Genomic DNA, 19,723 nt, shown 5'->3' on the forward strand with positions numbered 1-19,723 from the left:
CCGTCATTTTCTGCCCTGCCAGGCATGGCTCCACATGCTGGCTGATGGTGTGGGGAAGCCCTTGGCTCCAGGGCTGCCAGGCCTCTCTGGAGACAGGGTTTGATGAACCCCTGCATCTTCCTGCCCTTCTGAAGGTGGACAAGGTGGAGGCATTCAAGTACAGCCAGAGCACCAAGGACTGCCTCCATGCCAAGTACAACACCCACACCTGTGCCACCGTGGTGGGGGACCACGAGTGGGGTCACCTACAGATGGATGCCACCTCCCTGTACCTGCTCATGCTGGCACAGATGACAGCCTCAGGTGATGCTGTTGGGTGATGCCATTGCAGCTTTGAACATGCTGATCTCCAGGGCTCTCCACGTTCTCAGTTTGGGCGCAGCTTCCTGTGTGCCAGGCTGCTGCGATGGGCTTCCCGAGCTTGCTGGTTTCTTACGCTTGCAGTGCCTGAGGTGGATTTGGGGCCCTTGGTGTCCTTCTCTCTAAGAGTCCCGGTTTGCCTGAAGCCCCAGAGCTGCCACAGAGGGGTGGGAGTGGGCACGGGAGCTAGCCAGGAAGTGGCTCCTCGGGGGCAGCCGGGCAGTGAGGAGGAGGGGTCCAGCTCAGGTTACTGCAACCCCTTCTTAGGGATGCCTGCAGGCTTGGAGCAACTAATGTGAATACCTTCCCTTGCTACAGGCCTCCACATAATTCACAGCCTGGATGAAGTAAATTTTATTCAGAATCTAGTGTTCTACATTGAAGCAGCCTATAAAACCGCGGTGGGTAGTCCATGCTCAGAAAGGGGAGCATGCCCCAAGGGTGCAGGTGGTGGGCTGGTGTCTAGGGGCAGCTGTGGGTCCCTCCTGAGCCCCGGCAGACAGAACCTCATAGTGCCTACTGAGAGCACCACTGATGGGTGGGATTCAAAGGCTTTCTAGGTGTGATGTTGAATTGCTGCCTGCTTCAATATACTCCTGCCCCTGCATAGGACTTCGGGATATGGGAGCGTGGGGACAAGACGAATCAGGGCATCACCGAACTGAATGCTAGCTCCGTAGGCATGGCCAAGGTGAGCTGGGGAGAGATGCTGGCTGGATGCTGCGGAGCACTGGTGGCTCCATGGTGTTTTTTTTACAGGGAAGGCTGGGCATGTTGAACTATGGAAGCTCAATGCCCCATGCCTTGATGGGTTCCTGGGGAGGACGACATTTCTCTTTGTGTCTTGGGATAAAACTGTGCCCCTCTTGCCCGAGTTTTGCCTGAACGGGAAGTGAGAAACTAGTTAGGGTGTGTGGCAGAAAGGTCCGGGCTCCTGTTGATGTCTGGCTACCTATGGCTTTGGAGGCAAGGTCACATTCTGACCAGGGGTGCTCTGCAGCCACAGCAGGGTTTAAAATTTGTTTTGGTTTGGGCAGTGTGTTACACAGAGGGGCTGACGTGGGGTCAGAGCTCTTATGGATGAGCAGTGTGGTGGAGGACTTCCTGTTTTGGGTCTCGCCCTGCTTGCAGGCTGCCCTGGAGGCACTGGATGAGCTGGATCTCTTTGGAGCCAAGGGAGGCCCACAGTCCGTGATACGGGTGCTGTCAGATGAGGTGCAGCACTGCCAGGTGAGACACATGCGGGTTTTACACCATTGCAGCACAAACTGTGACTTGCTGGGGTTGTGGTGTGAACGATGTCCAGCTTGGCAGCATAACAGCCCCTCCTCCTCCTTTGCCCAGTCCATCCTTCACTCGATGCTGCCCAGGGCCTCCACATCCAAGGAGGTGGATGCCAGTGTGCTCTCTGTCATCTCCTACCCGGCGTTTGCTGTGGAAGACAGCGAGCTGGTGGAAATCACCAAGCAAGAGATCATCACAAAGCTGCAGGTGACTAGCTCTCCCCTTATCTTGCCTTTCCTGAGAGACAGCTGCAGTCTAAACTGTTGTAGCCCTTTCTCCCCAAAAATGTGCTCAGGGAAGGGGTGCTGGGACATAGCCTTTCCTGGTCTCCATGCCCTATGGCAGGAGTGTGCAAAGAAACAGTCCTGTGTGCTGTGGCCCTAGGCAGTGACTGATGCCTGAGCACTAGGTGAGCGAGTGACATAGTATTTGGCTGCAGGAGACCCCCGCCATGCTTCTACATTAACGGTACAAGGTGTCTCATGTTGTGCCTCCTGCTCAGCCCCTCTTTTTCTCCCTTCCAGGGGCGCTATGGCTGCTGCCGCTTTCTCCGGGATGGATACAGGACCCCTAAAGAGGTAAGTGTCCCCAGCCCTGTCACATGCCAGACCTTGAGTGCCAAACAGCAGCTGCCCTGGCTTGTGTTTGGAGCCCCATCAGGTGCAGTGCAAAAGCTACGGTGGGGAGCACTGGGAAGATGAGAGCTTTGCATAGTCCCAGGCAGTGTCCTGGGTCTGGACAAGGCTTCCCAAAATGCCAGAGCCCGTTGTAGAGGTAGTGCATCCCACCCACACCCACAGCAGTTGGGCAGAAGCTGGCTCTGCCTGCATCGTGGGACTTGGTGGTGGTGTGTGTCTCTTAGACTGGGTGAAGATGGGATCACTGCCCCGTGTGGGAGTCCTGCCAAGGTGTGCTCTTTCCTTGGCTCTCCCAGGGCTGCACAAGCCCTGAGCGAGGCCTGGAGGCCTGTGAAGGTGACTGTGCAGTGCTCCTTCCTGACAGCCTCGGCCTCTCCCAGGACCATGGGCAACTTGTGTATTGCCGCACTTGGCTCCCAGTGGAGTGAGCGGAGGCTTCCTTCTGCTGCTTTGGGGAGGGAAAACAGGAAAATTTTATATGTAACGGTTGCATTTGATGACCACAGAACCAGGAAATGGTACTTAAAGGCTCTTAAATCATCACCGGTTCTTGGGCCCGTAAGCTGGTGGGGCTGTTTTAGGCGTGAGTACCTCTAAATGCTTCTCTGCTCCTCCTCTTCAGACCTGACCGTAATAGGCAATGTGTGTGGCTGCATATCTCGAGAGCCCGAGAAGAGCAGCGGCATCTCCAGTCCAGCTTTCCCAGTGTTTGCGAGCTTTGCTAACATGCAGACCTGTGGATTACTTCTGGAGAGCTGTGAGGCACAGGAAAAGGCAGTGTTGCCTGCAGAGGCACTGCAGCTGGCTTGAGTCAAATGGGAGTTCGGGAGTTGGTGGCTGGTGTGCAGGCACTATAGAAAGTATCTGCTCCCTCTGTCTCTGCTGTCCTCTCTACCTGGCGGTCTGCGAAGGCCAGCTCTCTCCCTTCTCTGTAGCAGACAGAATTAAAACAGTTACCAGGGAGGGACAAGCATAGGTCCCTTGGGGCACGGCTCCACACATATCTGGGGTGGGAGGATTCAGCAAAGGCAGTTCTCAGTGCTGACCATTTTTCTCGTGTCAGGCTTGCAGTTGCCCCAAATGGCAGGAGAGACTCTGCTCTCTGGTCCTGCGTGGCCAGCCCAAGCAGCTAGCTAGGCCAGCTAGAGAAGGCAGGCGGTGAGAGGCTGGGTCAGAGCAGGCAGGCGAAAGGAATGCAAGTGAGGGGATGCGCTGTTGTACAAGGTTCTGGTGTGCTCCCCTGAGGACTGGATAGTCTCCCTTTGCCCAAGAAGGGTGACTCCCCTTAGCATCAGTGCAGGGGGCCTGGGGTGAGATGTCTGTTGGAAAGGACACAGCCTGGAGGTGAAACTGCCTTTCTGTTCTCTCGGCCATCATCCACAGAGGAGGACTGGGAGGACGTTTGAGGCTGAGAGTAGAGACACTGCCACCCACCAATTGCCTTACTACCGTGCCTTCCCTGCAGGACCCCAGTCGCCTCTACTATGAACCTGCTGAGCTGAAGCTGTTTGAGAACATCGAGTGCGAGTGGCCTCTCTTCTGGGCATACTTGGTCATTGACGGGATTTTCAGTGGAAATATGGAGCAGGTAAGGGAGGCAGGACCTGTGAGGATGGTGGAAAGAAGTCCCCAGCAAGGAAGATGTGCAGGGGAAGGATGCAGGGAGTCATGACCACAGGCTTATCCCCTCTCCTTTCCTCAGGTGCAGGAGTACCGGGAAGCCCTTGAGGGGATTCTCATCAAAGGGAAGAATGGTGTGCGCCTGCTGCCAGAGCTGTACAGTGTCCCACCGGATAAGGTGAGTGGTCCTGAGCTGTGGTGGGAGGGGGAGTATCTCCTTATCAGATAATTAGGCCTTAACGACTTATTAACCCAAGTTGTTAGTAAAACAGCACATGTAGTGAATGGAAACCCTATGTTAAAAAAACCCAAACAAACAAAAAAAACTAGCATGGCTTGGAGCTGTTATAAAACCATGTTGGATAAATAAGCCTTTTTTTTTTTTTCTTGCCCCATACACAAGGGTGCTTTGCTGACAGTCTGCTAGCATGAAGTCATGAGAGCTCAGGACACATAGACCTGGGCTGAGGAGGTTATACTGAGCTCCTGTTCAGTGGTGAGGGTGTTGGTATGGGCCTGGGCTGAAAGCAGCGGCCTTCTGGTGCTCAGGTGGTACAGGAGAGGTGCTCTCCTCACCAGCATCCAGGAGCATCAGCCCAGTGCTTCTGAGGCATGTCAGTCACGTGTCAGTTGTTGGTGTAGGATGGCCTGTGTTGGGAATGTGGTCTGAGCAGCGGATCTGTTGTCTGATGCCAGTGCCTGTGGCAATCGTCAGAAGAGGGGAGGAATGCAGTCAGGATATTTTGAACCCTCTGTAGTAAATGCTTTCATAGGCTCATGTTTGAAACTTTAAACTACTGGACTTCAAGATGCAATGATGATGCTTCCTTTCAGCATCCTGTATCTGTGGATCCCTCCTTGACCTCCTGGCTTGTCTTCCAGGTGGATGAGGAGTACAGGAACCCCCACACTGTGGACAGGATACCTATGGGCAAGCTGCCGCTCATGTGGGGGCAGTCCCTCTACATCCTGGGCTGCCTGATGGCTGAGGTATGGTCACTGCTGGTGCTGGGGAGGGCTGTGGGCCAAACTATGAGCTCTGAAAGGGCAAATGCTGTCACTCTCAACTGCTTAGCATGAGGAAGTTGTCAGCTCTGTCCTCCAGGACCTCTTAAAGGTGGGTTGTCCGTAGGCATCGCCTGTTCTACCCTGCCTGTCAAATGTTAATGACCTCATACCTCTTTTTCCTCAGGGTTTTCTAGCTCCTGGTGAAATAGATCCCCTCAACCGCCGGTTTGCGACTGTCCCCAAGCCTGATGTGGTGGTCCAAGGTGAGGGAAAGGGACCGGCTCCAAACCCCTGTGCCTGGCAGGCCTGAGGACTCTGCCCTCGCAGAGATGGCTCTGGAGTGGCTCAATGGCTGCTGGTGCAGCTAGATCTCGGCCCTGGCAAAGTGGGTATAAGATGGAGTGTGAGTCCTTCCACTCCACCATGTGTGGCTCCAGGGAAATATCACCTGCTACAGCCTCCTCTGCAGAGAGGTTGAAAACTTCCCTGCTGAGTGGCATAGGACAGGCTTGGGCTTAGAGAGTGTTAGGAGGAGCAAGGCAGACCTCTGCAGTGGGAACTGATTCCCACAGGGACCCCAGATGGCTGCCTTTACATGATGTGGCATCTTGCGTATTTCCCCAAAGGGTGGGGGTAGTGCTGTCACACCCTTGCACCCCTGCTGCACTTAGCCTGTCCTCCTGCCTCCAGTGTGCATTCTGGCAGAGACGGAGCAGATCAAGGCTATCCTGAGGAAGGAGGACATCGATGTGGAAACTGTGGAAGATGTCTACCCCATCAGAGTCCAGCCTGCTCGTATCCTCAGCCACATCTATGCCCGACTGGGTGAGCTGGGCTCCCTGCTCCTGCAGTAAAGCGGGTGCAGAAGAGTCTGTCCCATCTCCTGGCACTCTTGCTCATAGATGCTGATGTCCTGCCCTGCTACTCTCTGCCTGGCTGATGAGGGCCCTGCCACCCATTCCCAAGCCCGGTAAAGCTACTCCTGCCCAAGGGAAGCTGAGGTGGCAAGCAGTGCTGCTCAGGGTGGTTCTAAAATGTATGAAACTTCTGCATTGCAGTTGCCCAGGGACAGGCAGAGACTCTGATCTATACGGGATGGACATGGTGTGGGCACGAGTCAGTTTTTGTTCCTATACCCAGATGTCAACGGGGAATGCAAGCTAGAGCCAAGAGAAGGGGTCCCCTGGCAGTCCCTGGCTGAGAGATCCTGTAGCTCAGGCAGGATGGCTGTTGTTGGGAGGGTTCGCAGGGCTGAGTGTGAGGGCAGGGTATGCTTAGAGCTCTGCATGCTTGTTCCCTGATGCTGCAGTCCCTTGGGTGTGGGGCTTCTTGTGCAGGAGCTGGAAACCCAGCCTGGGCTAAAGGAGAAACCTGATCCACCATAGCCTCCGTGTGTTAGCTAATTTAAGCCACCAAAAGGTCAAGTGTGTCATGGACAAAGGGGCAGGGCAGCAGCCTGGCAGCTGCCAAGGCTGACATGACCGAGGGGTGGTGCTGTTGCTGCATCATCCTGGGCTCTGGGAGCAATGGGAACACTGACAGAGTGACAACTTTCAGGGGCCAGCCCTGTGCAGGAGGACCCCCCCAGCCCTGCCCCAGTTTCTGACATCCCCAGAGACCTGGATGTGTGGCACACTGCAGATATCAGGAGAGGCTGTATGTGTCTGATTCAGTGCGTGCTTTGGGTGTCTCTGGGCCCATGGGCAGGGCTGAGGAAGAGTGTATCACCGTCCCTTAGAGCTGTGCCAGCTCAACACAAGGTCCCAGGGTACCCCAGCTACAAGCCAGCTTTTTCATGTTGTCTGGTAGCACAGAGGCCTGTCTGTTTGCTGCTGCATCCCCTTTCATGAGGAGGCTTGCACTAAAAAAGTCCTCCTCCTGCCCACCCAGGCCGCAACAAGCAGATGTGCCTGACAGGACGGCCCTACCGGCACATGGGTGTCCTTGGTACCTCCAAGCTCTATGACATCAGGAAGAACATCTTTACCTTTACCCCACAGGTGAGTGACGTTGCTTGGGCTCATTCCCAGCTGTCAATGCAATCTGGAACTGGACAGGAGGTTTCTCCACTGGCTGAGTGCTCAAGCTGTTCTCAGGGGTGGCCAAACATCCTCTGAACAGCCTGGGAGCAGCCCTAGCTCTGTGATGTGAAGCAGCAGAGTTTGTCATCCTGGTTATATGTGTGCTAAGAGGAGATGATTTTAGCCTTCTGATGATTGATGTTGGGTGAAAATCTCTTTGCTTGCACTGACAAGGACACCAGAAGGAAGCTAATGGCAGAACAGGGATACCTCAGTCCCCTGTGTCCAGTATAGCATTGGGATAAGCAGGCTTGCAAGCCTGCTGCTGTGGGAAGTGTGTATTCACTTGAGATAGGCACAGCACAGACCAGGTGCATGTGGCCTGGGTGATCCTGCTGCTGAACTGTGGTGTTAACTCCCCAGTGGCTAGTGGCCAGTAGCTGCCCTGGGTCTTGAGGGTCCCTTGCTAGACTGTACCAGGCAAGGTGGGATGAGCTGTCAGTGCAAAGGAGCATCTCTTCTGGATGCACTGGGTGGCTGGCCTGGCCCGAGTGCCTGTGGGAAGGCATGGGTGGTACCAAAGGGACCTGGTGGCTGCTGGAATGGTCGCTTACATCTCCTGCTGTCCTCACAGTTCATAGACCAGCAGCAGTTCTACCTGGCTCTTGACAACAAAATGATTGTGGAAATGCTGAGGACGGACCTCTCGTACCTCTGTAGCCGCTGGAGGATGACTGGGCGACCAACCATCACTTTTCCCATCTCCCGCACCATGCTCGGTATAGATCCTCTGGCCTCACTTGGCTAGTGCAGCCCTGGGAAGCAGCCACTGCGGGAGGAGGGGAGGGGGGGGCAGATGTGAGACCATCTCAGTGACGGAGACATGGTGGAGCTGGAACAGCCAGTAGCGTCCTGTAAAGACCTTACTGCTGGAAGGAGCCACGTTGAGTTGGCAGCCCTCCTGACAGCTAGTGGGGTTGGCTGCCAAGCACTGGTGCCTGCAGCTCGGGGGATGTTTGCTGGCACGGAGGTGTTCAGTCTTCAGGCAACTAAGCTTGTTGGGAGGCCTTTTGGGAGCAAGGCCAAAGGCATAATCCCCCTATAAAAGTGTTCTTGGGGCTTTTCCTGCATCTTGATTCTTCACTAAGACTAACCACCTGCTAAAGACTTTCCTAGTCAACAGGGAGGGGGAAAACAGCAAACCAGAAGGAGCAAAGAGCTGTGCGATTGTGCAGAGCAAAACTGGCTTCTCTGAGCATCTCGCAGCTTCCTTATGAGCCTGGTGCAGGGAAGTGACTGTTCTGCTTTCAGGCCTGTCTGGCTCTCCTTGTGTACTTGAAATCCTCTTAGTGTCTTGAGCATGCCCTTTGCTGTGGTATTTTCTGGGCCTGACAGCAGCACACCCTCTGCTGCCTTGTGTGAAAGCCAGGGACAGAGAAAGGGGGCTGTCTGGGTGCTGCTGTCTGGTACTGTTTGCTTCAGCCCAAGGTGAAATCCCTGGAGCCTGGAGCATGTCTTCACCTGGCTTCCCTGCAATATAGCCTGGAAAGTCCTGAATTTCCCTTTTTGGATGGTGCTTTTGGTGCCACAGCCTGACCCTTGCAAAAGCAAGGGTCTGGCTGATGCTGTGGTGCTTTGCATGTCTGAATTCCCACCTTGCTCTGTGTTACCTTCTGGGACCCTGTTTGAGTGGGAGAGCCTAACTGCCTGTGTCTCTGTACCCAACAGATGAAACGGGCAGCAGCGTGCACCCCGCAGTGCTATCCACACTGCGGAAGCTGCAGGATGGGTATCTCAGTGGCGCAAGGTGAGCACAGCCTCCAGGGGTGCAGGAGCAGGGAGGGCTGGTGGTGTCCAAGAGCCTGGTTATGAGGGTGCCTGCTGGGCCTGAGTGTTGGCTGTTGGGGAACAAGCTGTAGAGGATACATTGGGGTATGCTAGACTCCAAGTGCAGCTTGGGGCTACAATCTCAACAGGGGAGATACAAACCAGGATATATTTCTTCATGCCATTAAATCCAGGGTTGCAGGATCCCTCTGTGATAGCCTTTGGGCAGCCCTTCCATGCCCACTTGTGGCTGGAAGAGCTGCAGGCAGCTAAAGCAGGACCCAGGACATCTGTACGCTCCTGGGCGAGTGTGTCTTGCTGCTGAAGGGCCTGCTCTGGATCCAGGAGGCAAAGCCAAGGGTATTGCCTCCCCTTTCTCTGTGTGACCTCCCCTCCTCTCGCCCAGGATCCAGACGGGTAAGTTGTCGGAGTTCCTGACAACGTCATGCCGAACACACCTCAGCTTTATGGACCCTGGGCCAGAGGGTAAGGTCTTTGACAAGAGTTACGAGCTCAGCATTGACAGCTTTGCGGAGCTAGACGCCGAGGAGTGGCTGCATGGCTTGCAGATAGCAGAGGATGGTAAGGGGGAACAGGCCAGCTGCTGCTTCGCCGTGGCAAATGCCGGACTCACCCATAACACCCAACCTCCTTGCTAGCATCTGCCAGTGTGTTCTTCGTACACTTGGGTTTTCACCATGTTTCTGTTCCCATCTGACCCTCCATTGATTAACCTTGTCTGGGTGACACTCATGGTGACAGCAGTGGGTTGGGACTGGATGAGTTGGTGCAGCTGTTGTAGCCCCCTTCTCCGGATGGGTTTCCCAGCCAGCCAGAGCTGAGGCTGCTGGTTGTGGAGTGCATGGAGGATGCTCTGGAATGAGCTGCTCCAACCTTCATAGGCTGTTGCAGGGGAAAGAGATGAAGGCTCAGCAACCTGTCTCCACTCACGAGATTTGGCTGAGGATCTTTGGTGCACAAGTGACGGTGCAGAAAGAGATAGTACAGTGCCTGAGACAGTGAGGAAGAGCCGCCATGTCCCTAAGCATTCTTTGACTGTTGTTTTCCTGCAGCCTTTGACCCTCTCTGGGCAGAGCTGCTCCAGCGGGTGCCAAACTGAGGCCTTGCTGCTGTGGATAGGTTGCCCAGGAGGCCGTTGGCCCATCACAGCATGATGGACACACCTTTTCTTGAGACCATGGTGGGGTACAAGTTTTGCAAGCAGGCCTGAGTGTGTCTTCCTGCGTAACTTAGTGTTGGTCATGTTCGCAGCCTTCCGTCGGTCTGCTCTGCCTCTGCTGCTCCTGTAGCCAATGGCTGCACTGCTGTGACTGAACCCTTATTACTCTTGGTCTCCTCTTGCTTTGCCTGCTGTCTCCTTGCAGGCTGCACCTGGGTTTCTCCAAGGTGTCTGCTTCGCTCCAGCTCCAATGGGAGACGAGGCTTGCCTGGCCGCTCTACAGCAGCTAGAAGATGCTCAGTTTTAAGTTTTTCCTGGGGTTAGGTGCTGCAGCCACGCAGGTTGATGCTACCAAGCCTAATGTCTCGGGGATGCCTCCAGCCAAGCCTTCAGGTGCTGGCATGAAGCGTTCTCACCAGGCGTGAAAATGGGATGGCATGATGTTGGCCTCAGATGCAGCTCACCTGGGGCAGAGGCACTGTGTCTGCCAGCTGGAGGGCAGTGAGGCTTTTCCCTGGCCTGCTGGCGAGAAGTGCATCGACAGCTCTGTTAGTGCTGCACTGCCTCGGTGTGGGGCATCCCCCGCACTGCTGGGCAGTGCTGTTATCTCCTGACTGAGCAGAGATGTCGCCTCTGAGCACCCGCCTCCATATGGCAGCCTCCATGTAGCATTTAACGAGGGGTGTCTCTGATGCTCCCAGTGTGGCATTTGGAGCAATGGGAGCCATTGGAGGCTGGCAAAGAGCTAGACAGGAGCCATAACTACTCCTCTAACTCCTAATTGAAAATAACTGTTGCAAAGCCGGCCCTGTCTTGCTCCTGTGCTGGAGTCCTGCTTGGATGAGACCCTTGCTGTTCTGGGGTGCTCCTCAGTGGTCTCTGGTGTCTCTGATGCTCCCAGTGTGGCATTTGGAGCAATGGGAGCCATTGGAGGCTGGCAAAGAGCTAGACAGGAGCCATAACTACTCCTCTAACTCCTAATTGAAAATAACTGTTGCAAAGCCGGCCCTGTCTTGCTCCTGTGCTGGAGTCCTGCTTGGATGAGACCCTTGCTGTTCTGGGGTGCTCCTCAGTGGTCTCTGCTCAGACAGGCTGTCTCTGGCTGCAGCCTCATTGCTTCCTTTGTCCAGATGGGACTTGGAGAGAGCCTCAGGTTGGTCCCAGCTGGCAGCCAGCTCCAATGGGAGTGTCCTAGGCAGAAGAGTAGTGCAGGAACAAGGGTGCCGTGGCTGCCGTACACTGTGAGCCTGGCTGCTGGCACTGTTCATCTGGCTGCCAGCACTAGCCCCACGGTGTTGCTTCATGCAGCCAGCAAAGCTTTGCCCTCACTGAGGCAGAGCTGTGGAGCTCTCCGGGGTCTGGGGCTGACCTGGCACAAAGCAGCTGAATGTCCCCTCTTCTGCCTCCTCTTCCAGCGGACTCTTACGATGAGGTAGCTCAGTACCTTGACCACCTGCTGCAGCGCACGGTCCCCCAGTCAAACCTGCCTCCCACCGCCCAGCGGGGAGGGCTGAGCCGCTTCCGGGCGGCTGTGCACACCACCCGAGACCTCATGTCCCTGGCTTCCAAGGCCAAGGACCTTCATGTCCAGAGTGAGTAACTAGCACCCTTGACACCCTTGCTCAAGCCCGCGTGTGAGGCTAAGGTCCTTTGGAGCTTTTCCAGCTGTGATGCTGAAACTGTAGCGGACTGCAGAGCAACCCAGCCTTTCCCTGGGCAAAGGCACATGGTGTCTCTCATGTTAGTCCTGGAAATGGGGTCTCTTGGAATTGGTGCCTGTGCTGTCCTCGTGGGAACTGCTGCACAAGAGATAGCAGTTCCCTGTGGCGTTCATCTGACCTGGTGTGTGGGGGCTGCTTCTCCCACAGCCGATTTCTCTGCAGGGGCTGCTGGCGTAGCAGAGTGTCAGATGTGAGGTGCTTTGGGGCACAGCAGGGCTGCTTGGGGTTGAGAAGTATTTGCACCAACCTTGGCTTTCTTTATAGATGTTGGGATGTATGTCCCCAGCAAGATATTCCAGACGTCCCAGCAGTCGGTCAAGCTGCTGAGTTCACCCCACCAGTATGATGTGGATTGCAAGGTAAGTCCCCTCCCTCCCAGACTGACTGAGCAATACTGTCCTTTCAGCTGGAGCTAAAGGGTCCTTACAGGTCTGGATGGGGAAGGCTTTGTGTCTGGCAAGGGGAAATATCCATGGGAGAATAGCCTTAGCTCCATAACCAGACCACACCTGGTGTGTGGTGCTGGCGGTGCTAACAGGGAATGTGGATGTCCCTTCCCTCAGAGCCACACACCCTATGCAGAGATGAACCTGCCCCGTGATGCGGATGGGAATGTGGACTGCAAGGCACTGGTGGACCAGCTGCGCATCTGCCCCACACTGCAGGAGCAAGCAGACATCCTCTACATGCTCCACATCCTCAAGTACGATGAGCTCTGAGTCCTGCTGGTTCACTGCTGGCACAGCCATGCATGCATCCCAATCCTCGAGGCGTGGGGCTGCCAGGGAGCTGCCACAGGTCAAATTGCTGGCTATAACCTGTCATCCCCTTTACTGCAGAGGGCCTGAGTGGCACACGGGGCTCGATAGCGAGCCTGGCCCCACCGTCAAGGAGCTCCTCACTGAGCTGTATGTGAGGGTGGGGGACACTCGCCAGTGGGCCCTGATCCGTTACATCTCTGGCATCCTCAAGAAGAAGGTGGAAGCTCTGGATGAGGTAACCACTGTGCAGCTGGCTTCCAATGGGCTGAGCTCCATTGGGCAGGAGGCAGCAGAGTGGGCAGGTGAACTGTGGCTGCATCTGGTCTGTCTCCTTTACACCAAGGCCCCAAATCCTGAGCTTTTGGTGATGTCTGGGGTGACCCTTTCTGTCCTTAGGCCTGCACTGCTCTCCTGTCTCACCAGAAGCACTTGACAGTGGGGCTGCCTCCGGAGCCGCGTGAGAAGACCATCTCTGCGTGAGTGTGGCGCCTCCCTCTCCATGCATGCTGGGCTGAGGCTGGATGTGAGCCTGCTGCTCTGTAGTCTGTGGGCAGAAGTAGCTCTAGGTGGTTGTCCCCAGCCTGTATCTCTCCTCTCTGGGCTGTACAGACCGGGAGGGACACAGGGCTCGCTCTGCTGCCTCTCACCTGCTCAGCCATTCATTCCCTCTTCAGCCCGATCCCCTATGAGGAGCTTGTTCATCTCATCGATGAAGCTAGTGAGAAGAACCTCAGTGTGTCCATCCTCACCCAGGTGAGGGGCCAGGGCAGCAGGGAACCCCGCTGCTAGGTGTCTGCCCTGGTAAGCAGCAGTGGGGTGATCTGTCTTTTCTCCCCTAGGAGATCATGGTGTACTTGGCCATGTACATGCGCACACAGCCTGCACTCTTTGCTGAGATGTTCCGCATCCGCATCGGGCTCATCATCCAGGTGATGGCAACAGAGCTGGCACTCTCCCTGCGCTGCTCAGGTACATGTGGTGGGGACAGCATCCTGGCTGGGGTGATTGCTGTGATCTGTGGGGCCTTGTCAGCCAGGAAGGAGAAATGCTATTAAAAATGGGCAGCTCAGCGTCAGGACAAGACCCTGCATGAAAGTGCCAGGTTCTGCAGTTGGAACTGTTCTTGGGCAGCACAAGCAGGTGATTTTACCGCTGTCTCTATTCAAGCGTGTGTTGGGCAGGCATGAGGAAGAGTCTCTGTTTCAGGCAACCCTTGGAATTAATGTATGTCCTTGGAGGATGAGCTCCTGTACTAGTGCTTCCCTTGCTAACAGAATGGGATGCAGGGTAGAAATCTCCAGGAGGGCTGTGAAGCGGTGTACATCCCATCTCTGTTCTCTCCAGCTGGAGAAGCCACTGAGAACCTGATGAATCTCAGCCCATCAGACATGAAGAGCCTCCTCTACCACATCCTCTCCAGCAAGGAGTTTGGCGTGGAAAGGAGTGGTGAGTCTCTCAGCAGGGTTGTGAGACCATCTCTAGGCAAACCTGGGTCCTGACGAGGAGCATGGCCAGCTCCACGTGTTCCCACCTGTGGGGGCTGTCCCTGTCCTTCTGCATGTTCAGCACAGCTGCTTTTGTGCTGCAGTAGTGCAGCAAGAAGCTGTGCTCTTCAGCACAATGCTGAACCAATTTCTGGGGATTGAGCCCAAGTCTTGTAGCTATTTGGGCTTTTCTTAGTTTGGCACTTGGACTGGTCAGGCCTGAATTGAAGCATTTCTGTGCTCATGGATCTGTGCACTGAGCCATAATGCCCACTCTAGATCTCTTTTCCCTTCCAGTGCGATCAGTTGATTCATCGCTCGCCACTGCTGTCTCCATCTGTGAGGTAGAGGCTGTTGGGGCCACCAAATCTGAGCGTGCTGGCATCGTCAGGCTGAAAAGTGAGATTAAACAGGTGAGGGCAGGTGATGCAGGCTGCTCCTACCAGATTAGTGGGTGACAGGCAGCTACAGGATAGGCAGGATTGATGGAAGAGCAGGAGCTCGTTCGCTCCGGGACTTCAGAGAGCCTGCAGCTGCTTCCAGGAGCAACTTTTGGCTTCAGTCCTGCTCTGGGGGGTGAATTGGGATAAATCTATTAGTAGGGGTGGGGGTTGCAGTTGCTCTGACAGTACAGTGTGGTGGGAGCACAACTGTGCTGGAGAAAGTGCAGAGGAAGATGTGTCCCAGGCGTGGCTGATGTCCTGGTGGACCTCTCCTAGCAGCAGAAACTTCATTTCCTTCTTCTCTTACAGCAACTGGATAAACATAAGCAGTCTCTGACTGGGAGTAAGGTGAAGCCACCCTGGTCCTCCTGCAGTCTTAGCTTTTATCCCTCATGGCACATACCAGGGCAGCTTCTGAGCATGCATGAGTTAATGAGCTTTCCTAAACAAACCGAGCTGCTGCAGCAATGAACTGGCTTTCCCTCTTGACAGGCTCAGGGTTGCTCTGTTCAGAGTGAGAGAAGGAGGCTGCCTCCCTGGAAGGAGGTCAGCATGGCTGTTGGGAGGGCCACAGTCAGGCCTGCTGTGTTTGGACTGGCAGAGAGGAAGGCTTCTCTAAGCCCTGGGTGTTGGCATTACAACCAGCTGGCAGCTGTGCTCTGTAGGTGCCGTGGCCGAATAGATTCCATTATATCCACAAAAACTTGCTGAGCAGGATGGCATGGTGCTCCAGTGCTGTGACCAGTAGTGGGCCTGCTGGGCAGTTCACTGGTGATTGCTGTATCCTGCCTGTGGCCTCCCTAGCTATTTCTTCTCTGGAGGAAGAGCCTCATCCTCAAGAGACACAGCATGCAGAGAGACCAGGCTGATGCAGCAGGTCTGTGGCCAACTTGCTGCACTGTGAAACCTGGCATCGCAGAGGGACCACATATGTGGCCAGGAGGGTTGTGCACAGGCAGTGACTCCAGTCTACCTGAGACTTAAGTCCCTGCCCATGCCAGCAGCCAACAGAGCAGAAGCAGCCTTGCTCCTGTGTGCCAGCCGGCACAAGGCTGCTGCTGCTGCAGCACCAGCATAAGGGGACCCTGCAGTCACTCCATGCCCTGGTGCAGTCCTTCCCCTCTGATGCTAACATGAGATTTCTGTAGCTCGCCTCTAAAAACTACCTCTCAGTCTCCAGTTTACCGCTGTCCCTGTGATAACTGCCCTGTGACCTGAGCTTGGTCTGTGCTGCTGCTGCTCTGCTTGCTGTGGTGGCTGCCCTGCTCCAGCACAGTCTGATTTTCGTCTCTCTCTTGCTCCTTCAGTCCCTCAGTTTGCGGCCCGGGGACACCGACCTGAAGTCCTCTCTGGTAACTTGTGTTCATTGGCTGCATGTATGGGGTCTGTCCCATTTGTGCCTGCAGAAAGGAGCTGTGCTGTGGGGTGTGCTGCAGGGAGCTAGGGTGCAGGGTGGGGTTTGCTGGGGACAGGGGGTGGCGGCTCTGCCCTGGTAACAAGGTTGGGTGAGCACAAACTCGTGAGCAGCAGTGGGCTGCATTCTTGTGGGGCATTTAACTTTGCAGCAATCTTTGTGGCCCTTGTTCTGTCTGCTCAGTCTGCTGGACGCTCGGAGCTGCTGGGCAAGGGCTCTTTTTCAAGGATGCTGGAAGATCAGGGCAACAAGGATAGTCGCCAGGGCCAATGGCAGCGGAGACGGCGGCTCGATGGGGCCCTGAACCGTGTCCCTGTGGGCTTCTACCAGAAGGTCTGGAAGGTCCTGCAGAAGGTGAGCTGGTTGTCTGGCTGGCTCCTCTACAGGCATGTGGACATGTGATCCTAGGCACCAACCTTGCCAGGGGGACTTAGGCACCCAGGGCTGGTCCCTGATGTTGAGAAGATAGATGCTTCATGGACATGGCCTGCAGCTGTCCGTGGAAAGCTGGGGAAGACCTGCAGCTGCCTTGTAGGCACGTGGGACCTACCTCATACTGTGCTGACCCTTGCAGAGGGGAACTAGGTCTGCTCAGGTGCTTTATACGTTAGCCAGGCAGGGGCAGGACTGGAACCACAGCTGAAGCAGCTCATCCTCGACATGGTAAGCCAGGGAGCAGAGCCCTGTGCTGTGTGTGAGAGGGCTCCAGCTAATGCTGAACTGATGGGAAAGGAGCGATGCCATGCAGAGTCAGGAGATGGAGCTGGGGTGTATTGGCAGCATGCACCAGTGCTCAAGGGGGAGCGATTTGGTGGGCTGAATGTCTGTGTCTTAGTACAGTGCGTCTTCAGGCCGTAACCATGGTCTTTTGTTCTGCAGTGCCATGGCCTCTCTGTGGAGGGCTTTGTTCTCCCCTCTTCAACAACCAAAGAGGTAGGAGGTTTATGTGAAGGCGAAACTGGGCAGGTGGGTTGGTGTTGGGTATTGGGCTGTCCTGGGCAAGCGCCCAGCATAGCTCGGAACTTGTGCTCGTGTTACAGTGTTCTAGGTGCCTTTCTTTCTCCTCACAGATGACCCCAGGGGAAATGAAGTTTGCTGTGCACGTGGAGTCAGTCCTGAACCGTGTGCCCCAGCCAGAGTACAGGCAGCTGCTGGTAGAGGCTATCTTGGTGCTGACCATGCTGGTGGACATGGAGGTGCACACCATCGGTGGCATCATAGCTGTGGAAAAGATCTTGCACATGGCCAACGACCTCTTCTATGAGGAGCAGGTAGGGGCCAGGCCTTGCACAGGGACCTCAGCCTGTACCCAGGGCTGCTGGCTGCATTCCCCACAGCTATGCAGGGTCCACTCACCTGGAGGGTTTTGCCTGTTGTCCCTGATGTGTTCATGGGGCACAGCAAAGATGTAGTGTCCTCCCACTGCTCACCATCCATGTGTCATACTGCAAGTGCAATGGAGGATGCTTGAGGTGGAAGCTGGTAGGGAGCTGCCCTTGTTCCTAATGCTGCCTTTCTCCTTCCCTGTCCGAAATCCAGAAAGCCCTGGGTGCTGATGACCACATGCTGGAGAAGGATCCCACAACAGGTATCTGCAGCCTGCTGTACGACAGTGCACCGAGTGGTCGATTTGGCACCATGACCTACCTATCCAAGTCGGTGGCCATGTATGTGTATGACTTCCTGCCCACTGATGGCTGCTCCATGCAGTAGTTCTGCAGATTCTCTCCCCGGATTGCAGACGCCATTGGAAGATTATTTCATACAGCTTTTTAAAGATGGGCATTAGGCTAGTTTGCAGGCAGCCTGTGTGGCCATCTCTCTTCCCAATCCTGGCCTCTTGGTGGGTGAGTGGCTCTCCCAAGGAGTTCTGCAGGAGGCACATGGGCTAACCTGACCCATGCCTGCGTGCAGCCTGTAGGGTTGGCATGAGCAGGCTGAGCTTCAAAGGCTGCTTGCGTTAGAAGGATCTGCCTGCACAGCTCCTCCTGGGCCATCACCCTGAGAGGCATCTGCATTTGAGGGAGATGGAAGGGCCCTCTGCACCAGGCACATGTGCTCATTACTGCAGTACTCCCCAGGCAGTTCCTGCTCTCCCCACCTCCAGCAGATCTGAGGTTTTTAACCTGTTCTGTCCTCCTTTTTATTCCAAATCAGCAGGGTTTATAGTAGTGTAGGCTGGAGCTCTTGCCCTTCCTGCTGCTAACAAAGTTTTGCTAGAGGAATAGGGGATGCTGCCTGAGCCTTTCTTGAGACAGACTCGAAATCAAGAGGCCAAGCCAGCCACAGCTGTGCTGCTTAGAAGTAGGTGGCTCATCGTGCCCCCCTTGGGTCCTGTGGGCAGAGCTGGGGAGCCTTTGGTAGCCGCCTTGCAATCTACCTGTTCAAGAGATGTGGGGAGAGAGGTTGCGAGGGAAAACAGACAAAAAAATTGAGTACCTCAGCCTACTCGTGTTGTCACCAGCTCCCCAGTCTTGTTCATAGGGGTTATGCTTTCTGTGACCTTCCTTTTCTGGCTGACATACCTGTAGAAGCTGCCCTTACTATTCTCGGTATCCCTTGCCAAGTTCAGCTCCAGCTGTGCTGTGGCCTTCCTGACCCCATCCCTATAGACCTGGGAAGTGTCCCTGTGCTCTTTCCAGGATACCTGTCCCTGCTCCCACCTCTTACAGTTTCCTTCTTGCCCTTTAGTGTGACCAGCAGGTCTTCACTCAGACATGCTGGTCTCTTGCCTTCCTTGACTGATTTCTTACGCTTGGAGACTGAGAGCTCTTACACTCTATGGAAAGCATCTTTAAAGATCTGCCAGCTCTGTTCTGCACCCTTGACCATCAGTTCCAGTATCGCATCCCCTCTGGTTGGGCTCTTTATTACCTGGCTTAAGAAGTTATCCTTGGTGCACTCCAGGAGTCTCCTGGATTGCTGTGATGGGTTGGCCCTGGCTGGATACCCAGTGCTCACCAAAGCAGCTCCATTGCTCTCCTCAGCTGGACAGTGGAAAGAATATGGCTCTTGGGTTGAGATAAGGACAGGGACAGGTCACTCGCTATTTACTATCACAGGCAAAATAGACTTAACTTGGGGAGATTAGTTTAATTTAATCAAATCAGAGTAGGATAATGAGAAATAAAATGAAATCTTAAAACACCTTCCCTCCACCCCTCTCTTCTTCCTGCGCTCAACTTTACTCCCCAACTTCTTTAGAAATTTTCTAGAGACATGTGGGGAGGCATTGAGCAAGGAGGGGGTTGACCTGCTGCCCCAAGTGGGGGCCTGCCTCGATTCACTCCTTTCCTTTAAGGTACTGCCTTCTCCCTGGCAGGGGGAAGATACAGGATCCCCTTGATACTGTGTTTGTGGTTTGGGTTTCTTTTTTTTTTTTGAGTCTAGTGGCATGGTTCCTCTCCAATCCATCTCTTTCTCAGACTCCTTGATGCTTCTTAATCTACTTCTTCCTGTGGCTCTGCCATCAGGCTGAGCACATTATTTACTCATCCCACAGCTGTTCTCACTACTGCTCTCCTTCACCAGTGGCAGGCTCTGAAATGCCCAGCAGCCTGAGGTCTGGATGGCTGCATGTTTTCGTGGGAGCTCTTTCTGTGTTGTCATGTCCATTCTGGTGAGTGCAGAGGAGGTGCTTGGTGGATACTGTAGGTAAACTTCTAGGAGGTGCTTGGTGGTTACTGTAGGTAAACTTCTAAAGGGTGATGACCACCAGCTGAACTCGCCGCTTGAGCTCGTCTGGAAGCCTGTCCACACCAGGCTCTTTGCCTGCTCTGTCCACAGCGCTCCCCAGGCTGCTTTATTTCAGAGTGGGGGTGGATGGGGCCCTTTGCACCGGCACCTGCAGCTCTGCTGTGGGCTGGGCCACCTGGGAGCAGCTCAGCCCTTCGACCGAGGTTTACTTGTGTGTTTTCCAGTCTCCAGGGTTTTTGGCCTTAAACATGGGCTTGAGAGTAGTT

General features: G+C 54.9%; 1 protein-coding gene across 1 annotated transcript; it reads left to right on the forward strand.

Moving 5' to 3' along the window:
• Nucleotides 1-134: 134 nt before the first annotated feature.
• On the forward strand, nucleotides 135-17,493 carry PHKA1 (phosphorylase kinase, alpha 1 (muscle); the record flags this gene model as incomplete). The annotated part of the gene is made up of 30 exons (XM_009869791.1): nucleotides 135-303; nucleotides 679-761; nucleotides 971-1,051; nucleotides 1,492-1,590; nucleotides 1,705-1,851; nucleotides 2,169-2,222; nucleotides 3,748-3,870; nucleotides 3,985-4,080; nucleotides 4,785-4,892; nucleotides 5,095-5,173; nucleotides 5,601-5,735; nucleotides 6,801-6,910; nucleotides 7,566-7,710; nucleotides 8,660-8,738; nucleotides 9,165-9,244; nucleotides 11,354-11,530; nucleotides 11,924-12,018; nucleotides 12,223-12,362; nucleotides 12,499-12,655; nucleotides 12,817-12,896; nucleotides 13,095-13,173; nucleotides 13,260-13,389; nucleotides 13,765-13,866; nucleotides 14,202-14,317; nucleotides 14,657-14,695; nucleotides 15,655-15,699; nucleotides 15,945-16,115; nucleotides 16,641-16,694; nucleotides 16,832-17,032; nucleotides 17,301-17,493. Coding segments are annotated over 30 exons (3,348 nt in total), but the record flags the coding sequence as incomplete, so codon positions are not given.
• Between the last annotated feature and the right edge of the window lie 2,230 nt (nucleotides 17,494-19,723).

Source organism: Apaloderma vittatum, unplaced genomic scaffold (assembly GCF_000703405.1).
Source record: "Apaloderma vittatum isolate BGI_N311 unplaced genomic scaffold, ASM70340v1 scaffold34435, whole genome shotgun sequence".
Classification (NCBI taxonomy): domain Eukaryota; kingdom Metazoa; phylum Chordata; class Aves; order Trogoniformes; family Trogonidae; genus Apaloderma; species Apaloderma vittatum.